The sequence below is a fragment of the Sorex araneus genome, chromosome 2 (assembly GCF_027595985.1).
Source record: "Sorex araneus isolate mSorAra2 chromosome 2, mSorAra2.pri, whole genome shotgun sequence".
In the NCBI taxonomy this organism is placed as follows: domain Eukaryota; kingdom Metazoa; phylum Chordata; class Mammalia; order Eulipotyphla; family Soricidae; genus Sorex; species Sorex araneus.
The window spans coordinates 207,506,994-207,533,987 of record NC_073303.1 but is presented as its reverse complement, the minus strand read 5'-3'; the positions used below and the strand labels follow the sequence as shown (position 1 = coordinate 207,533,987).

Genomic DNA, 26,994 nt, shown 5'->3' with positions numbered 1-26,994 from the left:
GCCAGGCAAACGGCCTACCTGCTGTGCTATCGCTTCAGCCTCCCCCATTCAGTTTTTAAAATGGATTTTTTTTAAAAAATGGAAAATGGTGAGAATCAGATAAACATGCTTTCTATATTCCAATGGATGAATTTTTAAAAGAGTAAGATTCATATTCTTGCAGATATTTAAAAAAAATTGGGGGCCATCTCCAGCAGTGCTCGGGGGATCATATGGGACGTCAGGGATTGAACTGGGCTGCCGCCTGCAAGGCAAGTGCCCTGCCTGTTGTATCATTGCTCCGGCTCCTTTTGCAACTATTTCATTTAATTATTTTTTTGACTTTTGACTGGAGCAATAGCGCAGTGGGCAAGGTGTTTGCCTTGCACTCGGATGGCCTGGGTTTGATTCCTTTGTCCCTCTCGGAGAGCCCAGCAAGCTACTTAGAGTATCCCGCCTGCATGGCAGAGCCTGGAAAGCTCCCCGTGGTGGATTCAATATGCCAAAAACAGTCACAATAAGTCTCACAATGGAGATGTTACTGGTGCCCGCCCGAGAAAATCGATGAACAACGGGATGACAGTGCTACAGTGCTACCTGCTTGTTGAACTTTTCATTAGTGAATAGTGAATTAGTGAGGTACAGTTACAGACTTACAAACTTTCGTGCTTGTGTTGCAGCTATTTTAATTGGCATCAAAACCTTACTAGTGCCAAGCAGTATCTTTTGAACTTTTTTTGGGGGTATTCTTGGAGGCCCATCTCCGTCTGCACAACAGACGCACTGGCTCTCCACTCAGGCAGGGAAGTCGGGGGTCGTCCAGCTGCAGATGTCCAGTCTGCCTCTTGTCTTCACCTTTTCAGAGGAAGCTCCTCACCCACTCACTCTTCTCTTTCCCGGGAAGAGCCCGCTGATCTGTGTCCTGTGCAGGATGTTCTTCTGATTCACAGAAAACCCGGAGTGCAACATTCCCCAAGTGCGTCCAGGAGTCGGTGACCTGGAGTTTCTCTGCAATCAACTTCCTCTTCCGCCCTCCCCCATGTACAATGCTTAGGACAGCTTGTACTTGCTCAGCCAACGGGCAGAAAACTTGGAAAGAACTTCTGGATTTGAAGCCCACCAGGCTGTGTTTTTTTTTGGGTCACACCCGGCGATGCACAGGGGTTACTCCTGGCTCTGCACTCAGGAATCACTCCTGTCGGTGCTCAGGGGACCATATGGGATGCTGGGATTCGAACCGGGGTAGGCCGCGTGCAAGGCAAACGCCCTCCCCGCTATGCTATCGCTCCAGCCCCCCAGGCTGTGTGGCTTGAGTAGCCCCCTTGCCAGCCAATATGGACCCAGGCACTGATGTGCCACGCCCTCACTCTGGGTGGGATGTAGCTAGAAAGTACTTCCAAGCGACAGAGCCAGGGAGTGGTGGGGATTCACCATCACCTGGGCCATGATCACTTACCCTTCCTTTAAAAGCAATTAGTGGACCCCATGAGATAAAAACCCTGACTTCAAAATAAAAAGAAATCTAGCCGCCGCATGACATCTTACACTCTTAGTTCTCCCTCTGGAAGAGCCCGGCAAGCTATGGAGAGTTTCCTGCCCTTTCCTGCCCTCATGGGAGAGCCTGGTGAGCAACCTGTGGCGTATTCATATGCCAAAACCAGTAACAATGCTGGGTCTCATTCCCCTGACCCTGAAAGAGCCTCCAATGTGGCACCATAAGGAAGGATGAGTGAAGAGAAGCTGCTAAAATCTCAGGGCTAGGATGAATGGAGATGTTACTGAGACGGCTCAAGAAATTCGATGATCGGGGCTGGAGTGATAGCACAGCAGGTAGGGCGTTAGCCTTGCACAAGGCCGACCCGGGTTTGATTTCCAGCATCCCATATGGTCCCCCTGAGCACCTCCAGGGATAACTCCTGAGCATTGCCGGGTGTGACCCAAAAAGAAAAAAAAAATTCGATGATCAATGGGATGATGATGATGATGATGATGAGTGTTGTTTCACGAAGGATTAAATATATATATATAGAAAGAGAGACAGAGAGACAGAGACTAAAAGTGCTTAATACCAAGGTTTTTTTTTTTATCCAAAAATGATAGACACTTTGTAACTCTGTATCTGAGAGCCAGACCCTGCAATGTGACTCCTGCTGAGGTCACCGTCTGCTTAGTTTCGCTGCAGCCCTACGTGAGGATTCCTTTCCTAACCGTTTTGCTCCCCGTGGGGCGGTGCAGGGGCGCCCAGCTCCGGACTCGGGGTGTCCCCGGGGTGAGCGCGGGGCGCAGACGGCAGCGGGGTGGGCGCGCACGTGGCCGGTCCCCGGCGGCAGCACACAGGGGCGCGGTATCCCGGGCCGACCTTTGCCCGCCGGTGCCTGCCGAGCGGCGGCGGCGGTCCTGGGACCCCCCGACCCCGAGCGCACGGTGGTCCCCGTTAGGGCGGACGGGACACTCTCGGCACACGTTTCCCCGGGACGGCGCGGGCCTGACAAGGCGCGATGGGGGCGAGAAGCCGCCGGGAGGCCCGAAGGCGCCGCTCCCGCCTCCCGGCCCCGCACGGCCGGGCCGCGGGGGGTGCGGGGCGCGGCGGGAACCGGGACGGCGGGGCGCGAACCCGGGCGGCGGGGCGGCGAGCCCAGGCAAGGCGCCCAGGCGGGGTTCGGCCGCATCCGGGCGCCGCCGCCGCGGGAGTGCGCACGCCCCGCCCCCCGCCCCTCCCCCGCCGGCGGTCACGTGCCCGCCGCCCCGCGCGCCCCGGCCGGAAGTGAGGTCGGCGGCGGCGGCGGCGCGGCGGGCGCGCGAGCTGCGGAGAGGCGGGCCGGCGCGGGCGGCGCGGGCGGAGCGGCTCGACCCTCGCCTCGGAGCGGCCCCGTGCGCGCGCCTCCCGCTCGCCCCGACGCCGGGCCCGCTGCGGGCGGGAGCGCTGGAGAGAGGCGCGGGCGGCGCGGCCGCGGCGGGTGAGTGCGGGCGGGCGGGCGGCGGGCGGGCCGGGGCGCGGGGCGGGCGGAGGCGCGGCCCGGCCGGAAGTGCGGCGCTTTGTGCGGCCGCGCGGGGCGGCGCCGGCGCCGGGCGGGGCGGCCCGAACTTCGGACAAAGCCTGGCCCGGGCCGCGCGCTCCGGGGCCGCCGCCCGGGCCGCAGAGGCGCGCGCGCCCCGCAGCGGCGCGACCCCGGGGCCCGCCCGCCCGCCCGGGGCCGCCGCGGGGCCGCGCGCCCGAGGGACGCGCACGTGCGCGGGCCGCCGGCGCCTTCTCCGAACCGTGCCTGCGGCGCCGCGGTTTCTTTTTTCCTTTTTTCCCCCCAAAAAACAAAACCCCGCGTGGACAAGCTTTAGTAGTGTTTGTTGGGGCGACGCCGGGGACTCACTATTGGAGCCCCCGCGAGTCGGCCCTTGGGCCGGTGGGCTCCGACCTTCCCCGGGCTTGGGGGTCGCCCCTGGGCGCTGACAGCCGGGGGGGGGGCGCGCGGGCGGGCTGGGCACGGCCCCTCCCTCCGGGGGCGCGGCCCCCCGCTGCCCGCCCTGGGGAGGGCAGGACCCGGCTCCTGCACCGCTGCCCTCGCTCGCGGCTGCAGTTACCCGGCCGGGTTGATGGTCCCCCCGTCGCTGCCTTGGCTCATGTCATTGTAAGGTCAGGCCGTGCAAAGGCCGGGTTCTTTGGGTTTTTCAATGCTAAGGGAAGTGCCATGGACAGGACTGGAGCGGAAAAGAACAAGAACACGGATGTTATTGGTGTTGAATGAGTATTAGAGCTATTGGCCATTTAAGTCATTTAAATATTTAGTAACGTAAATGGTTAATATCTTTAATACTAAGTTATTTAAGTATTTAAAATAGTTCACGTTATAGATCCCGTAGTTTCTAGGGACGTTTTTGTTGATCAGGTTTGTCTGTTGTAGCTTCTTTTCCCGAATAGATGGAGAGCAGTTTTCAAAGGACAGCCTACCAGTATGATACTCTTCCCATCAGTGTATTCTCGTCCACATTTTTGAAGTGTCTGCAGTGTTTCTGTGCAAGAATGATGCATGAATTTGCCCCTGATAGGTTGCAGACCGTGGTAGCTAGGGGAGAGTTTAGTGGAGTACCGTTTCTCTCTCTCTGCCTCTTTCGCTACATCACCGGTACTGAGAGGTTTTTTTTATGGTTCTAAAAGATATTAAAGGCATCTTGCGTGTGGAGAGGATTTAAGCTCCTTGAAATGGATTTTCTTGCAGTGAGACACCAACTTGCAAAGCCTTGACAAATCTGTGATTGCTGTTTTGAGTAAGAATATTTTTTAACTCGTTGCAGTCTTTTGGGACCAGGTTAAAACGGTTGCCATTATAGTTCATCCAATCAGGATCCAGACGAAATTCAAAAGAGGGAACCTATGGGCTTTCTGTTTAAATTTATTATTGTCCTCCCTACCCCTGTGTCTCTTTTCTTGACATTGACTTGCTGGAGAAACTGGGTCATCTGTCCTTTCTCACGTCCTAACAGTCTGATTGCTTTACGCGCTTAGCATATTCCTTGAGCTGCTGTCTTTTCCTGTAAAGTAGGTTTTATTTCATTAGGTTCAGATTTTAGTATTTTGGGATACGTTTAGTAATTACTATTTTTATTATATGAGGATGCACATAGTGTTAGTGATGAGAACATTGATCTGTGGGTTCAAAATTTATAAGCACTAATTTATAAACAGGTGTACTTTAAATGTCTCAAGTTTATATTTTTTATCATGACAATGTTTGTATTTTCTGTTGGCTAGTAGGGTGTTTTTTGTTTCTGGTTTGCTTGTTAGCAGTGCCTGGGGTCAACCCCAGGGTCTTCACACATGAGAGGAGTGCTGAATCACTCAGCTGTGTCCCCCAGCACTGAGTTACCCAAGGACATTGAGTGGGTGTGTATGAGTTACCAAGCACTAGTGAGAGCTGCAGGTTCAGTAACTTGGAAAGTTATTTTCTCTGCCCTCGAGGCTTAGTCTCGGAGATAATCTCTGGGCAGTTGAACAAGCAGTTTGAAGAACTGGTTGATGTTTGATGGCAGACTCTGTCTTTTGTATTGCACAGTGAAAGTCCTTTTGTCCAGTTGAATTCAGTCCCGTTATAATTCCTTAAAACTGAATTCATTGAGACTGTTTACTCAGTTTAGGAAAGATTTATTACAAGACTCTAGAAAGGTAGAACTGCTCTTAGGGAATTGTAACTTCTGGGTAGTTTGGAATTTAGTGATATTTAGAATTCAAATACAGTTCTCTGAAATTTTTAATGGCAGTTATGCCTTACCTGTCTCTACTAAAACTTGAAAAGAATTTCTGTGCTAATATATTTTGGAGTTAACATGAAATAGGTAAGGCCCACATACATAAATTTCCCCCCTACACTTGATGTAAACACTGTGGTTTGCAGAATTGTTCATGATGATTTGCTAGAGGCACTCAGTGTCCCAACACCAACCCCACCACCATTGTCACCTTCTGTCCACCACTGTCTCCAATTCTCCCAACCACTCCTAGACACTGCCCCCACGGCGGGCCCACAATCATTCATTTTATATTGCTTGCTATCAATTTCTAACTGAATGATCAAAAAGTATTTCCTTAGAGGAAAATTAGTGTAAATTGCTGTATGTCACCCGGGAGACGTTAAGTCCTTGTATGGAGATTGATTACTAAGGAGTTGCAGGTTACGCCTCCACTGTTCGGTTTGCCAAGGTCCAGTCTGCTATGCTGCTGCTGGGTCATCACCGTTGCAGAGTTCGGAGATGGTGCTCCAGGCAGTCCAGAAGTTTTAACTGGATGGTACAGTTGGAGTTAAATTTTTGACTGGGCAGCGGCTTTAGGGGTGTGGATGTCACTGCCAGGACTTCTGGAAGTACAGGGGTGATAGGGGAAGGTAGATGCAGAGAAAGCCTGTGGATATCTGTCACAAAAGCCTACATACCTGCATTTTCAGTGGGTTGATTTCTGGGTTCTGGAGAGCCTGGCGAGCTCCCTGTGGCATATTCATATGCCAAAACCAGTAGCAAAGATGGGTCTCAGTCCCCTCACCCTGAAGAGCCTCTAATGCTGCACCGTTGGGAAGGACGAGTAAAGAGAGGCTGCTAAAACCTCAGGGCTAGGACGAATGGAGACATTACTGGGCCCGCTTGAGAAATTCGACAATCAACGGGATGACAGTGATACCGTGATGCAGTTGGTGCATATACCATACTATTTTATCGATCTTGAAGTTTGTTAAGAAAAATCAGGTCCTGGCAGGAAAGAGAAATAATTTTGGGAAAATACTTACTTCCCAGGAGTTGATAGTTATAGAAGCAGATCACACGTATGGGGATCTCAATTCCTACTTTTTGCAGATTCACCAAGAGTTGGTTCAAAGTGTAAGGCTATCGGGATTGCAGTTGTAAATGTATTTATTCTTAAATATGGGGTGAATGCACTATTTTCACTATTTTTCTGCTTACCTTGCTACTCCCTCTAATCAGTTCAGTAACCCAAGCCACAAGAAGCTATTTACATTTAAACTGAAGTAAATTAGACTACCGGCTTCCTACACTGTCCACACTTTTCATTTATTTTAAGGTTACCTTTTTTTAAGCTTCTGCCCACCGTATTGGGTCTGCGTGGATGGGGATTGTCACCACTGCAGAGTTCTGATAAGGCTGACCAGGCTTACTCCTTGGCAGTAGTTTTGAATGTCACAGCAAATTTGAAATCTGTATGGAAGCCTAAAAATGAGAGATTATTCAGCTAAGGAAAGTCACGGTTGCTGATGTGTTGTCCCTCTCCTGTCCCCCTGTGTCCCCTGTTCCCCCCCCCCCCCCCCCCCCCCGTGTATTCTTGGTTGGTTACGAAGGCTAAGAACCAGAACCAAGTCTGTGTGCTAGGCTTCTTAGTTGTGAATAATCATATGAGCGAGAAATTTGAAGTGATTCAGTTTGTTTGAACAAATTGGTTTGTTTTATCTTTAGGATTAGAGCCTTCGGGTATCAGATAACGGTAGTTGCCCCTTTTCTGGTGTAGGCATTGGTATTGATGTCCAGGGCACTGCGGTCAGCAGGGCCGAGCTCCTGGGCTGCATCCCTTGGGTTAGGTTCTAGTGGGGAAGACCAGTGAGTACATGTACGTTTTAGTGTAGGTTTATGTTTAGAAGACTTTGACATTCTTAAATGCTCAGGCGCTGTAATTTACGTGGCTACTCATAGTTGAGCTTCAGGAGACAGACGTGCCAGCACGGGCCTCACCACCAGCGTCCCGGTTCCCTTTCTCCGGTCATGCTCCTCAGGGGCACACGTGCCTGTCTGGGTGTTGCCGGTTGGGTATCGTGCGTGCAGTGTTGTCGGCTCCTGCAGTGTTGTAGCTTATATTTGTGTGTCTGTATGTATGCCACACGTGCATATGCCGGCGCTGCACCTCTGCATGGCCAGTGAGCTCACAGGTGAGCTTCGGGCTGCCCCTGCCCCCTTACCTCCCGTCTCTCTCAGCTCACCCCCACCCTAGCTTCGCTCCTTCCTGGCCTTTTCATTTCTGTAACCAGGGGTCAGGGTGGTCTGGGGATCTCCCTGCAACCACACATCTCTCCTCCTGAAGCCTTTTCACATACCGCAGATAAGGGGATCGTCTGGTGTTGGTCCCTATTCCGGCTCACTTGCCTCCACGTGGCAATCTCAGTTCTGACCGAGTCACTGCGAGGTCCGTGATCCCATCCTTTCTTGTCGCTGTATGGTATTCCATTGTGTATACATACCACACTTTATCCAGTCATTGTTGTTGGGTAAAATAGTTTTTAAGAGCAGTTTTAGCTTTACTGTAAAATTGAGCAGAAAGTAAAATTCCCAGCCCTTTTCTGTGTATGTAGGCTTTTTAGAATTTCCAAATTTAACCTCATTTTTATGTTTCGCTGAATGATTTACTAGACAGGAACATTGTCAAGTCTCTGATTAAGCTCACACTTTTCAGAAACTGGCTCCTAGAATTCAGAGGAGCTTTCTGGGTACTTTCTAGAGAAAGAATCTTTTGATAAAGGGGTGAAATCATGGTTTTAGCTGTGCAAGTATTTCAGCTTTGAAGGAGAAAAGATTTCTGAATGATGGAACATTATGCTTAATGGAGTTGCTGTGTTGTAGTTAATTTGTCTTTTTAAGAATTTTTTTTCTAAGAAATATTAAAAAATACAAAAAGAACACTGTGCTTCCCCATCTAGAGATAATCATTGTTCTTAATTTTATTTCCTACTACATTTTTAAATATATAGATGCAGTTTGGGCATATAACACTGTATGTTATAGTATTATATCATTTTCCTTCATGTAGAGTATCATAGATTTTTAACAGATTTTTGGCGAGTAGCCGCATGTTTCATGCTATCGACAGATAGTTTGTTTAACTGTTAAAGGGCATTTAAGCTACAGTTTTTTTGTTTTTCGGGGGCTCTATATATATTTTTCCCACTTTCACAAGATGGAAGAGAATTGTAAAGTTGACAGTATGTTAGTAGGCGTCCGTTGGGATTTGGGGCATTCCTGCTTGTCCCCTCTTGGTAGCGTGAAATGCTTTGTTTTGCTCTTTTGAGATGATGCTGGAGAAAAATGTGCTTGACTGAGTAACTTTTTCTTTTTCCTTTTTAGTTCTTGAAATCATGAATCCTGTCTATAGCCCTGGCTCTTCTGGAGTTCCCTACGCAAATGCCAAAGGAATTGGTTATCCAGGTAGGCCAGTAAAATTTTGTTTTCATTAATTGTACTTTGAACACTTGGTAAACTTCAAAATCATGAAGAATTCTTTCAGCTGACAGTCATTGGCTTGGACCAGCATGCCTCAACCTCCTCACCCCTGCGGGTATTGCACCTGCGCTGTGTACTGGCACACTGTCCTCGACTGGCGTTCCTGACCGTAGCGGTAGACCCGTGGGTTTCCACCTTTCTGCAGACCCTGCGGACGGGTGATTTTAAGATCACGGACTTGGACAAAAAGAAAATAATGGCTTGTGTAGCTGAAAATTGAAGAGCTAGTTTTGACTTTGGTCATGGTTTTATCCAGTACTCCAGGGCTTAGCTTCATTTTTCCAGTGTTGGCCGTAGGTCATATTTTTCCCCATGTAGACTCTGGTGATGGTCTCCCCTTCCTGTGAGCCCCTTGGCTTTCTGTTCTGTAGGAATCCCTGGAAGCCTCTTGTTCTCTGTTCACACCAGTCCTGGGCTGTATCAGAGTGAACTCAGCTTCCACCTTGAGGGGGTCAGGGGGCCTTCGACTGTTTCAGACTAAGCCACGTTTCCTACCTTTAATTGGTGGTCATCTAGTCAGACATGGTGTATATAGGAGGGAACAGGAGCTGACTGGTCGAAATTAGACATTGTTCTAATCAGTGAGCTCAAATAAGGCATAATAATTTGTAATTATTTGTATACACATTTGTCATTGTGTATTTGGATCATGTCGTGGTACAGATGAACTTAAAACCCTATTGTTTAGCGGGTAGGATGTTTGCCTTGCACGCCACCGACCCAGGTTCGATTTCCAGGATCCCATATGGTCTCCCGAGCACTGCTGGGAGTAATTCCTGAGTGCATGAGCCAGGATGCACAGTATCCCCTGTGCATCACTGGGTGTGACCCAAAAAGGAAAAAAATAAAAAAGACTGTTGCTGAAAAATGAAAGCAAAACAAAATCCTAGAAAGTGAAATAACATTTTACAAATGTGTAAGTGAAATTGAAAGAGAAATATCTTTAGCTGCACGTCAGTGCATTTGGTCATTGATCTGATATGTTCGGGGTCAGGGAGCATTTACTGTTTTTTAATTTGAACAACCCACATGGGTCAGAAAATGAGACCAATAACATTGGTGATACTGAAGCTGGAAGGGGACCCTGTCTCTCTGGAGCTTACTGGGATGTGGTACCCCTTTTGAGGATGGCAGTTACAGTCTGGGCACTGGCCTCAGGAGATTGAGTGTCTCTGTTATAACTGGGGTGAAGGAAATCTTGCTAAGAATTCGTAGTCGATGTTTGAGCTTTACTTTCTGTTACTTATATTTCTCATGGGGGTTTAGAAGTCTGTAAGTTGAAAAATTAATATTGAATGTTAGCTTCTAGCCTGCATTAGCCTAGAGCACCTGATAACAGCAGACGAAAATGGCTACGGAGGGATATGTTCTTCGTCTAGGTTGTGTGGGTTTTCAGATAAAGTTCTGCTTGTTAACAAGGCGAAAAGCAGGAGGCACGTGATGTTATTGAGCGTTCCTGGTCATGGCAGACGGCAGGAATAGAACGTCAGGTGGAAACTGATTAGCAAGGCTGCTGGGGCGGGAAGAAACCAGCTGAAACAAATGAAAAACACGGCACTTGAACAGAATTCAGCCGCAGTTATAGATGAAACATTGCTAAAAAGAGAGCCAGTGTGGAGCGTGAGGAAAGCGGGAAGTAGAGTAGTTGAGAAATGGAGGCTTTCGTGACAAGGTTCGAGGTCAGTGAAGAGCTTCAGAAGAACGGAGTGGAGAGGAGAAAAGAAGCAACAGAATTTTCCATGCGATGCTTAAGTAGCCTAAGAGAATCCTGAATGGGTTGGGAGCTAGGAAAATAGGTAGAAACCTAAGATACCACCATTATCTAATAGTTGATACAGCAAATGCTGATGACCTCGTAGGGTCTGTGCCAGGCTACGAGGATACTGATAGACAGAGACTTTGTTCCTGTTCTTTTGTTGTTGGTGGTCACAAGTGGGCTGACATTGTTCGTGTAAAGTTCTGAGTTGTGGTGTATTTAGGGTCACACTATTGAAATGACTCCGCCCTGTGTTGGTGGAAGTACAGCGTATATAGCGCTTCCTTGCACACGGCTGACACCGTCCCATTTGGTCCCCTGAGCACTGTCAGGTGTTTCCTGAGTGCACAGTAACCCCTCAGCATTGCTGGGTGTGGCTAAGAAAACGAAACAAAACCAAGCTGTGCTTTCTACGGGTGGACTGGAGCCATAGCAGGGCGGGTAGGGTGTTTGTCTTGCACGCGGCCGGCCTGGGTTCAATTCCTGCGTCCTTCTCGGCGAGCCAGGCAAGCTACCAAGAGTATCCTGCCCACACAGCAGAGCCTGGCAAGCTCCCCGTGGCGTATTCGATATGCCAGAAACAGTAACAACAAGTCTCACAGTGGAGACGTTACTGGTGCCCGCTCGAGCAAACTGGTGAGCAATGGGATGACAGTGTTACTTGCTATGGGTAAGTGAGAGGTTTCAAGTAAAGCCAGCACTTTCATTGCCATTTCATCTTTTAGCTTCCACTAGGGTCATGAGTGGGTTAGGTTTGTCTGAGGGCTGTACTCTGGTCAAGAGAATTGGAGTAATTGGGGGTTTAAAATTTTCTTGTTCTTTTGTTTCAAAAGTACATTTAAGGAGATAGTAGAGCGGGCAGGGCGCTTGCCTTCCGCACGGCTGGCCCTGTTTCTGTCCCGAGGACCATGGCTCTAGGTATGGCACCTCCCCCCGCCCTGCGAGGCTGATCCCTGAGCTCAGAACCAGGGCCTTGCTTGATGTGGCCCCAAAGGCGGGGGAACCCTAACCAAATAAAAGTACATTTAAAGGGGTCTAACTGTAAAGTGATTTTAAATTATATAGTTCTGTACAGTTTCTCCTTGTTTCATCTTTTCCTTTATGCCTGTCCTGCCTCTTTTCTTGGTATTTATAGTCTCCCTGAATTTCACAAAACTCTTAGTGAGCATTATATGATACAGTTTCAGTTGTACAGGAAGAGATTTTTAGATAGTAAATGATTTATATATTTGTCATTAAATAATTAATTACTGCAGTTGGGATTGGAGTGATGGTACAGCAGGTAGGAGCTTGCTTACCTTGCCCATGCCAGCCGGGTTCAGCCCCTGGCACCCCATCCGGTCCCCGGTCCCCGCTAGGAGTAATTGCTGAGTGCAGAACCAGGAGCAGAACTCTGAGCACAGCTGGGTATGGTCTAAGCTACCACCCACCAGGAATAAAAGGTTACTGCAGTTGCCTCTTCCCAGATACCGTCACATGGGAGAGTAGAGTTTAGACGTGCACCTTGGAGGGGGACGCATTCACTCCGTGTCCTCCCCAGGGGTCTCTGCGTTAGACTTCGGGCCTCATTTCCTGTGTGACATTAAAGATGAGGTTAGGAATGCAGTCTCTGTTAGGAAGGGTGACCCATGACGGCGTTGGACAGAAGGAGGCAAATTGCGTAGAGACTGGGGCTGTGCTGCCCATCTTGACTCATTAGGGAATTCTGGGGGAAGGTGCGCGGGAAGGTTCTAGAAGGCCTTTGGTTCATGAACTCCCTGTGGCTAAGCTTCTCTGGAATAGAAGCGAGGTGGTGGTGTAGGCTTTGCTTTGTCAGGTTAACATGTTCCAGGAGGCATGAATACATTCTCTGCCGTATTCGTTCACAGAGGGCTTCCCTTGTTCTTTTTTTTGGGGGAGGGGGTAGGGAAAAGGTTGGGGCCACACGTGGCGCTCAGCTTACTCCTGGCTCTGTGGCACTCAGGGTTGTGCTTGGGGAACCTTTTGTGGCTGTGGGAATTGGACTCGGGCCAGCCATGTGCAAGACAAACACCTTGACCCTGCACACTTTCTAGTCCTCCCCTGTCCTTTTCCCACCTCTGTCACACTCCAGCATAGCTGGCGTGACCCCAGAGAACGCCATTGTTTTCCCAGGCCAGGCTTTGGACGGCTCCGCAATACGTTGCTGTCCTGACCTTGCGTTCCATGTTGCGTGTTTGTGGACTGGGGGTTACAGGGTGAGAAATAGGAGCAGTTGTGGCTTGTATGAGCTTCTGAGTGTACATCCATTTGAGTTTTACTATTGATTATTCCTGGGGCTGGAGCGATAGCACAGCGGGTAGGGCGTTTGCCTTGCACTCGGCCGACCCGGGTTCAAATCCCAGCATCCCATATGGTTCCCTGAGCACCGCCAGGGGTGATTCCTGAGTGCATGAGCCAGGAGTGACCCCTGTGCATTGCTGAGTGTGACCCAAAAAGCAAAAAAAAAAAAACAACTATTGATTATTCCTGTCGGAGCCGCGTGGGGGTGCTCTGTGCCCCCAGCCTCGATGGCCGAGTACGTTGGCAGCTTTCGGATCTTTGTCAATCTGTTGTTTAAAAGTATATTTGTAATTGGTAATTCTGTTTGTCTTGTGGTTTTTTTTTTTTGTTTGTTTGTTTTTGGGTCACACCCAGCGATGCACAGGGGTTACTCCTGGCTCTTGACTCAGGATTTACCCCTGGCGGTGCTCAGGGGACCATATGGGATGCTGGGATTAGAACCCGGGTCGGCCGCGTGCAAGGCAAACGCCCTACCCGCTGTGTTATCGCTCCAGCCCCTGTTTGTCTTGTATTTTTTCCCTATTGCTTTTGTTTTTTTTTTTTTTTCAAACTCAGCTTTAGGAGTTAGTAAATGTAAGTAAATGTATTATTTGTCCCCCTTTTTAAAATTTATTTATTTATTTTGCTTTTTGGGTCACACCCAGCGATGCTCAGGGGTTGCTCCTGGCTCTGCACTCAAGAATTACCCCTGTCGGTGCTCACCGAGGAGGGGGCTGGAGTAGATGGAGGAGGAGACAGCCCCGCTACCCACTGAGGAGGGGGCTGGAGCACGTGGAGGAGGAGACAGCCCCGCTACCCACCGAGGAGGGGACTGGAGCAGGTGGAGGAGGCTGAGGCTAGAGTCGGTGGAGGTGGAACCATACACTGTCTGAGGGAGGAGAGGAGGAGTGGGTGGAGGCAGGTCCGGGAAGGCGCTGTGACAGCCAGGAGGAGGAACAGGGACGAACCTTCCAACCTTGGTGACAGTGTCCCCACAGGTTAGACTTTGCCGAAGAGATTAAGAGCAAAGGGTGCGGGTGCTTCACCCCCAAACCGGCCACAACAGAGCATTATCTGGGCAGCTAGGGTAGAAAGCAGTGAACTTGAGTCAGGAAGGGCAGGTGTTTCCAGGCCGGTGGGGACTTGTGGATGGCGTGGAGGGGCTTCCCTAGCCAGGGATGTGCTGTTCTGCTACCAGGTGTTTTGACGCTTTGTTAAACAGTTTGATTCCTCCATCTCTCTCGAAGAGCCCGGCAAGCTACCGAGAGTATCCCGCCCTCACGGCAGAGCCTGGCAAGCTCCCCGTGGCGTATTCAATATGCTAGAAACAGTCACAACAACTCTCACAATGATGACGTTACTGGTGCCCGCTCGAGCAAAGGGATGACAGTGCTACAGGGATCCAACCCAAGTTGGCCATGTGCCACGCAAATGCCCTACTTGCTGCAGCCCCAGAAATAGATGCATCCCAGCTTCCCACTACTAGGTTTCGGCAATAGTAAGACTGGCCAGCCTGAATTGTCTTTCTCGGTCCTTGCCCTGACCCTCATGGTAGGCTAATGCTGATGCTGTCACACAGCCTGTTCTGAGCTGTGAGCTGCCGGGTCAGGCGCAAGGGCGGCATGAGGACTTTACCGGGTCTCTAGGCCTGAGCAGGCCTCTCAGGATCCTTCTGCTCGGGGCAGGATTCCGACAGGAAAACTTAATGCCTGCTTAGTGTATCTGTTGTGCTGCCTTGAATCCTTTGGATTCCTAGTTTCTGCTTTGGGGGGCTTGCAAGTAGGTTGTGGGGGATTTTTTTCCTTTTTGGGTGCAGGTTGCCCCTTAAATGTGGCATACTCTTAGTGCTCTCACCACCCAGCCAAGGAATGCGTCAGCTGCTGTGGTCCGGAGAGCTATAGGAGATACCGGGAGTCCCCAGAAGGCCTGGAGACATGGTTGTCACTGGGAGCCTCACAGCTCTGAGATCCGAGACGGCTGAGACCAGCCTCTTGGTGTGCATTGTTTCCCGTGAAGGCCTTAGGTGGCTGGAGTTGTGGTGATGCAGGAAAGACGTCTGGGTCTCTGGTTGTGAAACGGTGGTGTCCTTTCAGGTGATGACCTCCGATTGTTCTGTTTTCCTGCAGCCGGTTTCCCCATGGGCTACGCCGCCGCTCCCGCCTACTCGCCCAACATGTACCCCGGAGCAAACCCCGCTTTCCAGACAGGTACGTGGAGGTCACGGGCGGGGTCCACGAGCTGGGTGGGGCTGGGGGAGTGATGGATTCAGGGAAGAGTGATTATAGAATTCTAATTTGGGATTAATTTAATAAAATTAGCCTTGGTGGTACAGTAAACAGTTCTCTTTTTGGGGACAAGGACATCCCCCTGTGGTGCTCAGGGCTTGCTCCTGGCTCTGTGCTTACGGGACCACTCCTGCCGGGCTGGGGGATCCTGTGTGATGCTAGGGGTTGAACCTGGGCTGGCCTGTGCGTGGCAGGCGCCTTACTTGCTGGGTCCGGCCCCTAAGGGATAATTCTTGCTGCATGGAAAGCTTTCGATAATGCATTATTGACCTTCTACTGCGCAGGTTTGGCCTGATCTCAGCTACCTGTGATTATTCATAAAGATCGATAGGAAACAAGTATCAGTTTTGACTTTTTTATAAGTGGAATTTCTGTTTTGGTACATGGAGATAATTTCTGCTTTCTTTTCAGTACTTTCTCAGATGAATTTTCTGTGTGTTTCTCGCGTTCCCTGGATGATCCTGGTCGTTTGTATCCTGGTCATCTTTGCCTTTGAGATGCAGAAGTTTCTTAGTATAATATAGTCCCATTTGTTTATCTTCCCCTCATGCTTTCAGCTTCACTAGCCTGGAGAGTCCTGCCTACATCTTCCTCTGCGTACCTTATAGATTCAGTTCTGATATCAAGGTCTTTAATCCATGTTGATTTGACTTCACATGGTATTAGAGATCTGAGTTGAGTTTTTTGCATGTGGCTGACCATTTTTCCAACGCCACTTGTTGGAAGATAACTTTCCTTGCTCCACATCAGTTTTGCTCCTTTATTGAAGATTAATTGATCATGTACCTGAGTATCTGTCTTTATTCCAGTAACATACTATTTTAGTTACTACCACTTTGTAATGCAGTTTGAAGTTGGGGAAAGTAATGCCTCCCATTTTCTCTTTTCCAAGTACTGCTTTGGCTATTTGGGGGTGTTTATTGCTCCATATGAATTTCAGGCATGTTTGATCTACTTTGAAAAATGACATAGGTGTCCTTAAAAGGGGACTGCACTGAATCTGTACAGTGCTTTGGGGAATATTGCTATTTTGATGACATTGATCCTCCGACCGTGAGCAGATGTGTTTACATTTCCTTGTGTCCTGTTTTATTTCATGAGTAGTGTTTTGTAGGGTTTTTTTGTATAGCTCTTTCACTTTCGTAGTTAGGCTGATTTCCAGGTACTTGATTTTCTGAAACAATTATAAATAGGGTTTTTTATTTTTCCTTTTTGGGTCACACCCGGCGATGCACAGGGGTTACTCCTGGCTCTGTGCTCAGGAATTACCCCTGGCGGTGCTCAGGGGACCATATGGGATGCTGGGAATTGAACCCGGGTCGGCTGTATGCAAGGCAAAGGCCCTACCCACTCTGCTATCACTCCAGCCCCTAAACAGGATTATTATTATTATTATTATTATTTTTGCTTTTTGGGTCACACCCAGCGATGCTCAGGGGTTCCTCCTGGCTTTGCACTCAGGAATTACTCCTGGCAGTGCTTGGGGGACCATATGGGATGCGGGGGATCGAACCCAGGTCGGCCGCGTGCAAGGCAAACACCCTACCCGCTGTGCTATCGCTCCAGCCCCAACAGGATTATTTTTTTAAATATCTTCTTTCATTATTTGCATATAGCAAATTTAGACCTTTGCTTTTCAGTTTTGTGGCAGGCCACTTTACTATGCAAATATATTGCCCCTGGGGGCTTTTCTTAGTTTCATTAGCCTATGACTGACTTGGGAGGATTCTTGTTTGGGGTTTGGGAGGTGGACCTTCCCTGGGAATTTAGGAATTTGGGCTCTGTGCTGTTCTAGTGCAAGTGCCCTGGGGTGCGCAGATTTGGTGATGCCAGGGACAATCGAAGGTGCGTGGGGGCTTCCAGCACCAAACCTGGTGTTGCTCACGGGCCTGTAGGGTTGTAGTAGGGAATCTGGGCGGACCGTGTGGTGCCAGGGATTAACTGGGGTCAGCTCTGTGCAGCTTGTACTCTTCTCTGCAAGGCCGGAGTTTGGGTCATGCTTTGCTGGGTACATGACTCCCGCAGAGATTCTCGGTACATGGCTTTTTTCATTCTCTAAACATTGCTTTTGAAAGAGCAAATTTAAATTTAATGAATTTATTTTGCCCTTTCGCTCTTCGGTAGATCATGCCTTTGGTATCGTCTCTGAGAAACCTTCACCTGACCCAGTGTCATGAAGCTGTATCCCTTCTAAAGGCTTCATGGTTTTGCGTTTCACTTGTAGGTCTCTGACCTAGTTTGTGTTCATTTTTGTGTCTGGTGGTCGGAGTGGGTTGACGCTCATGTTGTTACAACTCATACAGCCCTTCATACAGTGAGTCATCATTTCAGTTTTCCCAGTTAGGTTTTTGTGCACACCCAGCTGTGCCCAGGGCTTAGTCTTGGCGCTGTGCTCAGGGGTCACTCTTGGTGGGCTGGGGACCTGTACGCAGTCTTGGGGATCAGCCCGGCACCCCACCTGCTGTGCCGTCTCGCTGCTCCTGTCAGTTTAGTGTTGTAGGGTAGCTGACCTCTGCTCATTTTCTTTATGCTGTAAGAGTCAAAATATAAAAAGTCTTAAAAGTCAGGCTGGAGTGGCAGTTCATTATTGGGTACTGTTAAACTTACATAATTGATAGATTAAGCTTCATCATAGGTGTGTATGTATAGGAACAGTCATAGGTTGGTTAGGATTTGATACTGCCCTTGTTTTAGACCTCTACTGCTGGTCTTGCTGATAAGGGGGTGCTATTCAAATTTTGGCATTGTTTTAATTTGTTAACAAAGTGACTAATTTCAGAATCATACAGAGGAGCCTGGGAGTATCTTTTCACGCTTCACTAGCTTGTTTACATTGCGCTTAAGAGTCAGGACTGCTGCAGGGAGCCGTGGATTTGAGTATGCGCTTCCTGTTGGGATTGTGTGACCTCCAGGTGTTAGTGTCATGTATAAAAGAGACCATTGAAAACTGAAGTGTCACATGGGAGTTGCTCATTTTTCCTCTGAAAAATACACCGCGCAGGGTTGGCGAGCTGGCTTCAGGGACTGGAATGCTTGTTGCATGCTGGGAGCCCGAGCTCTGTCCCTAGCACCTCATGGCCCTCTGAGGCCACTGAGTGGCCTGTGAACACTCAGGAGTAACCGTCAGCACCACTGAGTGTGGCACAGAAACAACCCCCCAGACAGACACAGACACCTGCCAGACACAGCCCAGTATTGTCGTTTAATCGCAGTGTCCATTTCTTGCTGAGAACACACTTTTCCAGGGCAGGTACTTAGGAGTTCCTGGGCCCTTTGGGAAATGTGTGAATGAGACTTCTGGGTTGTGTCCCAGCCCTCTCGGGCCATTCTGTGACCGAGAAAGAGTTCCTGACTGTGAGGTGTAAGTTACATATACTGAAAGTGTTCCCTTGGTGTGTGCAGTGGTGTGTTTCGATACAGTGATACCTCCAGATGTGACTTTGTTCCTCTGAAACGGTGCTCGAGCCCTCTGGGCTGGACAAGCGGTTGGTTTTCTGACGATACAGATGGGTTGGCGGTTCCCTAGAACTCCATAGAGTGGGCCCATGCGGCCCGTGTTCTGTGTCTGGCTTCTTTTGCATATTTCACGTTTTTTAGATTTGTTCCACAGTGCTATGTTTGCTGGCAGCTCACCCACTGCTGAGTGCTGTTTCCTGCTGTGGGTTACCTCCGTTTGCTGTTCGTCTCTGAGCAAGGCCATCTCGAGGCCCCTCCTCCCCCCCCCCCCCCCCACTGCCCCGTCTGTGGGGTATAGGAGGCCGGCATGGGGAGCCAGAACTGCCAGTCGCGAGATGAGCCCATTCCTTCTAGATCCTATGCCGCCGGCTCTCAGGAACAAGGACTCTGAGAACGTGCCTTCCAGTGTCTGGGAATGCTGGCAGTGTAACCTGAGTCATTCCCACCTCTGTGCCTGTGTTCTCTCCCGTCCTTGAACAGTGGGTCTTCACTTACTGCTCCACTTCACTGTCATTGGGAGGGAGCAAGGGCAGCTCGTGCCAGCGTGCCGTGTTGTCCGGCACGCTACCGGGAGCCAGCCCGACGGGGTTGCCGTGCTGTGTCTGGCCTCTGTAGAGGACAGTGCCGTCATTTTAGGAGACAGTGACCTCCTTGTGGTGTATTGCTACAGTTCTAGCTTGTTGTTGGGCACTGTTGAACCCTCCCGTGGCTGAGCGTACCAGTAACCTGATAGATCGCTTTCTCCGCTGGGTCGGAAAGTCTCTGCCCTTGTTGGCTGTGCTGAGCACTGTAGTGCAGGGTGCTCGCTGCCCTGCGCTGGGTCCCTGCACTGGGCCCCGGGAAGGTCTGACAGGTGTACATGTCGGCTAGATTTTAGTTTTTACTGTTTATTTGGACGGAGTGTTGGGCTACACCAGGCGGGGAGAGGAGCTACTTCGTTACAGTGCTCAGGGGTCAGAAGGTGCGAAGGTTGCTTGTGTCCCCTGCCCGAGAAGCATCACCCGCTCCCCCTGCGCTGAGCTCTCTCCAGCCTGCTGTGTGTCCTCAGTTATTCTGCTGCTGTTTGAGCTCGGTCAGGCCTGACTTTGTTGTCCTGAACTCGTAGGACTGAGTAGAGGCCTGGATTCGGTCTCTGGCAACACATGGGCCCACTGAGCACTGAGCCGGGAGTAGCCCCCAGCACTGCCTGACGTGAGTCCTCCCGGCCCCGGAAATTAAAGCAGGAAAACAGTTCTGCTCTTCTCCTGTTGGCCTCCTGCACGCACACGTCTCAGACTGGAGCGTGTGGCCTGAGCAGGGCCCAGGATGGACAGGGCCTGCCCGAGTGTGGGAGCAGCTGCAGCACTTTCGGGTTCACGTCTCAGCCGTGCAGAGATCCAGCACCCATCCCTGCGCCAGTGCACATGTTCCACCACCAAGAACCCCAGTGTACCCCCCGCTCAACCCCCCGCCTGTGTGGCAGATGGTTTTCACTTTACTCTCTACTTTGATTACATTCAATTTTCGACAGAAAACCCACTATAACTATTTGGAATTTTCCCTCAACAGTCAGACCTGCCGAAAAGGCATCATTAGATCATTTGTTTTCTGTTGCTGATAATGAAGAGCATACGATGTCGCGGGGCTGCAGCAGCGGCCGCGTGATTTTGGAATTCTGGTATTTTAGTAATTAAGTCCAGAGGTATTTCTGCCAGCTCAGAGCCAGTTGGACAGAGAGAGGCAGGAGCTTGCAGTGATGGGGCACGTGGGAAGTCGTGATGGGGGCGCGGAACCGGCCCTGCTCCCCGCCTAGACGAGACCCCGATCTGCCGCCCACGAACGGCTCCTCTGCCCCTGACGGGCCGTGATCCCAGAGGCACACAACCCAGTCTCGGGACGCAGCGGCTGCTGGCAGAGGTGCTCCTGGACTGTGAACTGAGCTATGGCCCCGGCCGCCCCTGGAGGGGAAGGGTTTCCCCTGCGGCAGCATGGCGGCGGCCACCTTTCGGGGCCTGAGTGTGTCTCTCTCGGTTCCAGGTTACACTCCCGGCACACCCTACAAAGTGTCCTGCTCCCCCACCAGCGGGGCGGTGCCGCCGTACTCCTCCTCTCCCAACCCCTACCAGACCGCCGTCTACCCTGTGCGAAGTGCCTACCCCCAGCAGAGCCCCTACGCGCAGGTAGGCCGGGCCCGGCCGCTCCGGCACGGGGAGGGGTGGGGCAGCTGCCGAGGGCGCGAGGCTTCCGACAGGAGACCCCAATTGTTGTGGCATTGGTGGCAATTGTTGTTTCCACAGCAAGGCACGTACTACACACAGCCCCTCTACGCAGCACCGCCACACGTCATCCACCACACCACGGTGGTGCAGCCCAACGGCATGCCAGCCACAGTGTACCCCGCGCCCATCCCCCCGCCTCGGGGCAACGGGGTCACCATGGGCATGGTTGCTGGGACCACAATGGCCATGTCAGCTGGTAAGTCCTGGGCCTGGGGGAGGGCTGGGAGACACTGGGGTCTGGGCCCCCGACTTCCCCTGCACGTGCTGCCCGGCGGGCCTGGCTGAGTGGGGATGTTCTCCCCCGTCACGGAAAGCTGACCCTCTCTTGGGGCGAGATGGCGAAGGTGGGACCACATCCTCTGTGCTCAGGTGCTCCTCATGGCCTGTGTGCTCAGTCCTTTGGGGACCACCGTATGTGGTGAAGGAGCTTGAAATGTGGCCGACTGTTCAAGGCAAGCGCTCTAACCCCTGCAGCCGTCTCTGGTGTGTGGCTTTTAAATCAGGGGAAGGGCTTAGAGAAAGAGCCCCTCAGCATCCGTTCACTGCTTCCCAGCACTTGACCTGGGGCGGACGAATAGACTGTTTTCCTCACTCATTGAGAAGGGAGATCCCAGAAATAGGCATCGCTCCATGGAAGTAAAAATGTCACTTCTTGGGGCTGGAGCAATAGCACAACGGCTAGGCTGTTTGCCCTGCAACAGCCAACCTGGGTTCGATTCCCGGCATATGGTCCCCCAAGCACTGCCAGGAGTAATTCCTGAGTGCAGAGCCAGGAGTAATCCCTGAGCATCACCAGGTGTGACCCAAAAAAGTCACTTCTTCTAACCAGACTTCAGTCTGAGTAAGCTGTCAGTGAACCAGAGAGACCGTTTTTTACTGGAAACCGTGTGTTTATTTGCCTTTTCTGTCCTGCACCTGTGAAGGACAAGGAAGCGGTGGCACAGCTAGAGCTGCGTGATGCAATGACTGGCTCTGCTTGGGGTGCATAGGGTAGACTGAGGCAGAGATGATGAGGGCCAGCATATGCGGCTGTCCCATTCAGATTTGTGTTTCTCCTGTTCAGGTAGTCCTTGGCCATGCCAGGGACGCGGGTCGCTGGAAGTTTCCATGGGCAGGGAAGATGAGTTTCGCTTAAGGGTCTGCGAGCTAATGTGGTCTGGAGTCTCCTTCCCCTCTCCCCTCGGGCCTGAGGAGGGAGGGAGAACGTAGGTGTACAGGGGTGAGTGTGGCCTTGAGCCAGCCAGCCATCTTACCCGAGAGTGCGGCTCGGGTGTGTCAAGTCTGTTCACACCGTGGTGAAGCAGATCTCGGAAGCTTTCTAGTCTGGCAGAATTCAAGCACCGTCTCCTGACCCAGCCTTCCCACCCCTCCCGCCGCGCCGGCACCCGCCGGTTGGTGCTCTTCCTTCCTCAGTTACCGGGTGCCTAGGGAAGGAGTCAGCAGCAACTCTAGCAGGGTTGTGTGTGCGTGCTGCATCAGCTGAGTGGCAGGTCCCCGAGGCCACTCGTGTCGGAGCGTGTCTGCCGTGTTGGCGCAGCCGTGGCCGCCTGTGTCCCAGGTGGGTGCTGAGATGCACTGTGCTTCCTTCCAGGTACCCTGCTGACCGCCCATTCCCCCACTCCTGTCGCTCCTCACCCGGTCACTGTGCCCACGTACCGGGCCCCAGGAACGCCCACCTACAGCTACGTGCCCCCTCAGTGGTGATCGCCCTGCAAGCGTAAGTGACCGGTGCTGCTCCCGACTGCACTGCATCCCCCCAGAGGGAAACGGCGCTGTGCCACGTAGACCTGAGACGGGCAGAAACCTAACCTGCTGACCGTTGACCGGGCACTCGCCGGAGTAGCAGACGGGAGGGATCAGTGAAGTGTTTGTGTCCACGCGCTGTTCCTCCCGTGGCCTATAGTTTACCCCACGCTCACCTCTCCTGGTGAGGGATTCTGCTCGCTGGGCTTTTCCTGAGGTCGGAGGGACCGGCACTGGCCGTCCTGCTGCTGCCTCACCGCCCCCTGGGTGCCGCCCTCCCGAGGGGACACGTCTCCTCGTGGGGCTGGACAGCAAGGGCCCTTCTCTGACGGTGCCTTTCCTCCCGCCAGGTGTGAAGATGGAGCGGTGCAGTCACATCACGGAGGTTCCACGCTGGTGCTGCAGGCCTCGTGCCTCCAACCAGGACTCTCTTCTTAATGCTCCCGACACTTAGCTAAGCACCACTAGGCCCGCCTGGCAGGCCCCAGCGCCGTTAGTCTCCAGCTCACTCTGCGGGTCGGTCGTAAAGCAAATCCTGTTTTGTGGGCTGCCTGGCCATATTTTTTAGCTAACTATAATGATATAAAGGGAGTATTAATCTACTCTGAATCATATCTAGTTGAATGCATGTTTAAAAAACACACAAAAAGAAAGCTTGCTCAATCTACCTGCAGTGACTGATGCAGAACCATCATATGCAAAATCCAAAGGAATGGAAAAGTATTTTACAACTTGTATCACTAATACACTGTTGTAACGTATGCAAAGTCTTAAAAAGTTCTGTGTTAACGCAAATCTCTTCATAGAGCATTGGAAGTCTTGTCGATGACCCTGCAGCCTCCGGGGGGCGCTGTCGTCGCCAACGGGAGACATTGTCATTTCTTGCATCTGTCTGTCTTGCGCTGAGGGCACTGGCGGGGTTGCGGGCAGAGGGACGGGACGCAGGGGTGCGCCCGAGGCGCCTCTTCCCTTCTTGTGGGTTGGTGGGGCTGGGGGAACCTCCGCGTTCTTAAAGGTGACCACGAAGGTGACATTGGGAGTTTAGTGGCCAGTACAGTTTGGGCAAGGAGTGGTTTCCGTATCGGCAGAGCAGTGGTCTCTGACGTCGCAGTTTTCATCCCGCATCTCACAGGTAGAGATGGTTTATCCTTGCTGGAACAATTCTAAGTAGAACTAAATGATTACCCCATTATGAGAAATGGGTCAGAGAGAAACTGCCATGCTTGGAGGTGTTGGCCTCTTCGGAGGTCTCTTTAGAGAGACATTCCTCTCGTCTGCCAAACTCGGTGTAGGTATTCCCGATCTTCTCCCCAGCCCCTCAAGAAGGCCCTGATGTCAACCCTGTGATACAAAATCGAAGGATTTCAGAGCTTTTAAAAGGGAACAGAACTTTGTATGAAATGACTTGTGTTTTGTAGAGATGCAGAGCCCTGTGTTCGGGGCTGCCCACCTGGCGGGCTTGTCCTGCGGGCCCGTTGGGAGGGGCCCCTTCCAGTGAGGGTAGGCGGCTGTGCCGGTTGCCGGGGGCCTCTCGGGCCGTCTCTTGGCCGCAGCTCAGGGCACTGGGTTCAAGGCCAGCGTGGCCAGTAGTGGGCCCCGCCCCAGGAGGCGGAGTCGGCCTGCCGGGGTTGGTGATGGAAAGGATTCCGTGTTTGAAGTCTAAATTTTGTACATAAGAAATGACGAGGATTCTCCCCAGCCCCGCCCAGGTGTGCCCGGCTTGTGTCAGTGGAAGTGTGTCTGTTCGGAGAGTCGGGGGTGGGGGGAGGGGGGCTGTTCCTGTTTCCGGCCATGGGGTCTTGCCCTCGGGGTGGAGGTTCATTCCATTCGTCCCTGTTCGGAGACTTTGGGCTCTGGGTGGGAAGGGGACCCCGAGTTTGCCTCTGGCCAGGGCTCTGGTGCACGCCCAGGACTCAGCCAGAGTGGGCGTGTGGAACTCGGACCCTGAGCCTCTGGGAGCCTGGTTTTTTATAGGGAGTTCTCTTCATGATTTTCTAATTCACATTTAATTTTATAAGAAGTTTAGGAATATTTTTGCATGGATCATTGTAAACCAGAATCCTTATTCCTGATGTCTATTAACATAGTATGTTTACCGATAAGTACTTTAAATTGCTTCATGAGCACTTAACGTGTGTGCGTGTGTGTACATGGCAGCTGTTGGCCCCAGGCACACAGTTCGTGTCTACTTCAGCTCTTGTGTTGGTAACTTCATCCGTGTAGTTGAAGGTCTGTCATACGGATAGGTTCTAGAGGTTCCAGGGTCTAAACTGAGGAAGGTCGGTCAGTTTCCCGGCTTAGTAATGATGATAAGGGGGAAAAACACTATTTTAGTGTCTGCTTAAAACAAACAAGCCCCAGAAAGCAGAGTGGGAAACAGGCGTGTGTGTGTAGTGTCCCATCTACTTGCACACATGGCTCGGTGTTAGTGCAAAGCCTTCTGGAGTCCAGAAGCAGAAGACACAACACGGGACATCTCTAGACTTGGTTCAGATTTAGCACACACAGGGCAAGTGTCTACATGAGCACTAACATGGTGCTTCTAAGAGAAGAGTTGGTTGTATCTCCCTTTCCCCACCCCGTCAGGCCCCCTCCTCCACCACCGTTTAGATCAGCTTCACAAACACCATCTCCCTGGACAATTTTAAAAAAAACCCATAACTTTTTCCCCTCTGCAGAGATGACTTGGGAGATCATCAGATAATTTCCCACGATCGAATCTGTCTGTGTGGAAGTCTTTCGGGGCATCAGTTATCAGGATGATGAGAGGTAGATCTTACCTAGTGGTGAGAATCTGGACATAGGAGTATTAACAAAGTATATCATAGGTTGTAGCTTAGCAGCATTTACTTCCAGTAAAATTAAGGAATAGAACTTGATAGCACAAGCACAATAGTGGAACATTCAGAGATTCATTCTTCCTTTTTTAAAAAAAAAATTTTTAATGCGACATTCCTAATTTCAGTCTTTCAGCTGAATTGTGGTTCTTTCAGACCGGCAAGCTAAAGGCCTAATTCCTGCAACCATGGAAACCATCATGTTTTTAAGTTGCCTGCTACGGTTCGGAGACTTGCGTCTCCCGGCGGGTGAAGGCCAGTCTGCAGGGCCGTCCTGGTCTGGCACAGGGCTGCTCTCCGGCTCTGTTTCATCTTGGCTCAGTCTCCCCAGAACAGGCCTGCAGGGCGGGTGTTTGCTCAGTCCCTGCTCTTTGCAACTGCTGAGTGCTCTGCAGACGTCGTGCTCGCAGGGGCGAGGGTGCCGAGCCTGCAGCCGCATGTGTGGCCCACAGCACCTGCTCCTGGCGGGGCCCGTCGTGCTGGGTCTGGCTGCATGGTGTCACCGTTAGTCATGAGCGGAAATAGGTTCTGAGAGCACCGTGGCTGGTGGTGTCCTCACGTGTCTGAGCGCCAGGGCAGGGGAGAGACGGTGTCGGTCAGCCATGTCAGTGTTGGGGCTCGGGCACAGTGTTACTCCAGTGCGTGGGCTGCCTGGCGCTGCCCTGGGCCCTCCAGATGGGGCAGGAAGCCAGTGGGGCCTCCTGGCAGGCGAGGGGCGCTTCCTGGTGTGCGGAGTGGGGCGGGAGCAGCTTCAGTGTCTTTTCTCTGGTGCCTTGGGGCGGTGGGACCCTGCAGAGGTGAGTGTTGGCGTGGGGAGGGGCAGGCACGGGCCCCCACTGTCCCACCCAGGCGGCTGCAGAGCAGATGCACTGGCCCCGCCAGAGTGGCAGGAGGTAGGGGGAGGGATCCCGGGGACTGCCTGCCCCGGTGCCCAGCAGAACCAGGCCAGGAGGGCTGCTCGGACCCCTTGAGGACAGGCCCCAGGAGCCACGCAGGTTGTGACTGGGAAGTGGTTCTTTTTTTTTTTTTTTTTAACTTTAATGGTTTTTAAATACTGTTTTTTATTTTCTTAGACCATTCTCGGTACTTTTTAAAGCTTAAGTTAGCGTTGTTTCCAGTGTTCCAGGCACCCCTCCCCCTGCATCAGACACCGTGTCAGTCATCGCAGAAGAATGGAACATCCATCCCGAGCCAGTTCCATTACTTGTCAACTCACACCATTTTAATTTTTTATGCAATCTGATGAGTAGATGAGCTCAGATTTAAAATTCTTAAAAGCACGTTTATTGTAATAAGAATTGTTATGTATTAACCTGCAGTTTTCAATAAAGATTGACTTGTGTTGCATATTGTGGTTTTCAGGAGTTTTCCTCTTTTAGGTTTTATCCAGGGGCGGCTGCGCCCAAATGGGTGTCTTGTTGCTCCCGTCAGTTTGGAGACCCCTGGGGCTGCAGCCCCGTGACCTGGGTGTCGTGCAAGGGTGTGTGGGGGCCGCCTGCCCAGGCGGGAGTAGGAGGGAGCCTTGTTCTCCGCTGTCCCAGGGTGGTGGCCTGCCCCCTGGTCTCAGCCAACGGCATACAGTTTGCATGCTCTGTTCCACCGCGGAGCCCGGGCCCTCGCCCCTCCCCCCCAGCCCGTGT

At 51.6% G+C, this 26,994-nt stretch overlaps 1 protein-coding gene across 2 annotated transcripts; it reads left to right on the top strand.

The window, feature by feature from the left end:
* The first annotated feature begins 2,766 nt into the window (after window positions 1-2,766).
* FAM168B (family with sequence similarity 168 member B) lies at window positions 2,767-26,701 on the top strand. 2 transcript variants are annotated; one of them, XM_055128975.1, is made up of 7 exons: window positions 2,767-2,936; window positions 8,584-8,664; window positions 14,902-14,982; window positions 20,533-20,675; window positions 20,793-20,970; window positions 22,366-22,491; window positions 22,868-26,701. In XM_055128975.1, the coding sequence occupies exons 2-6, from the start codon at window positions 8,595-8,597 to the stop codon at window positions 22,476-22,478; spliced, it is 585 nt and encodes a 194-aa protein (XP_054984950.1). In that variant the 5' UTR covers window positions 2,767-2,936; window positions 8,584-8,594; the 3' UTR covers window positions 22,479-22,491; window positions 22,868-26,701. The 2 variants fall into 2 exon arrangements, with proteins under 2 accessions (XP_054984950.1, XP_054984949.1); XM_055128974.1 differs by having other exon boundaries at window positions 14,869-14,982.
* Window positions 26,702-26,994: the final 293 nt, after the last annotated feature.

Bases quoted from the DNA above. Each gene is read 5' to 3' on its own strand.
- FAM168B (XM_055128974.1), top strand. From the start codon at position 8,595: ATGAATCCTGTCTATAGCCCTGGCTCTTCTGGAGTTCCCTACGCAAAT. The intron at 14,983-20,532 runs GTACGTGGAGGT...TCTCGGTTCCAG, and splicing joins AAACCCCGCTTTCCAGACAG to GTTACACTCCCGGCACACCC. The intron at 20,676-20,792 runs GTAGGCCGGGCC...TTGTTTCCACAG, and splicing joins AGCAGAGCCCCTACGCGCAG to CAAGGCACGTACTACACACA.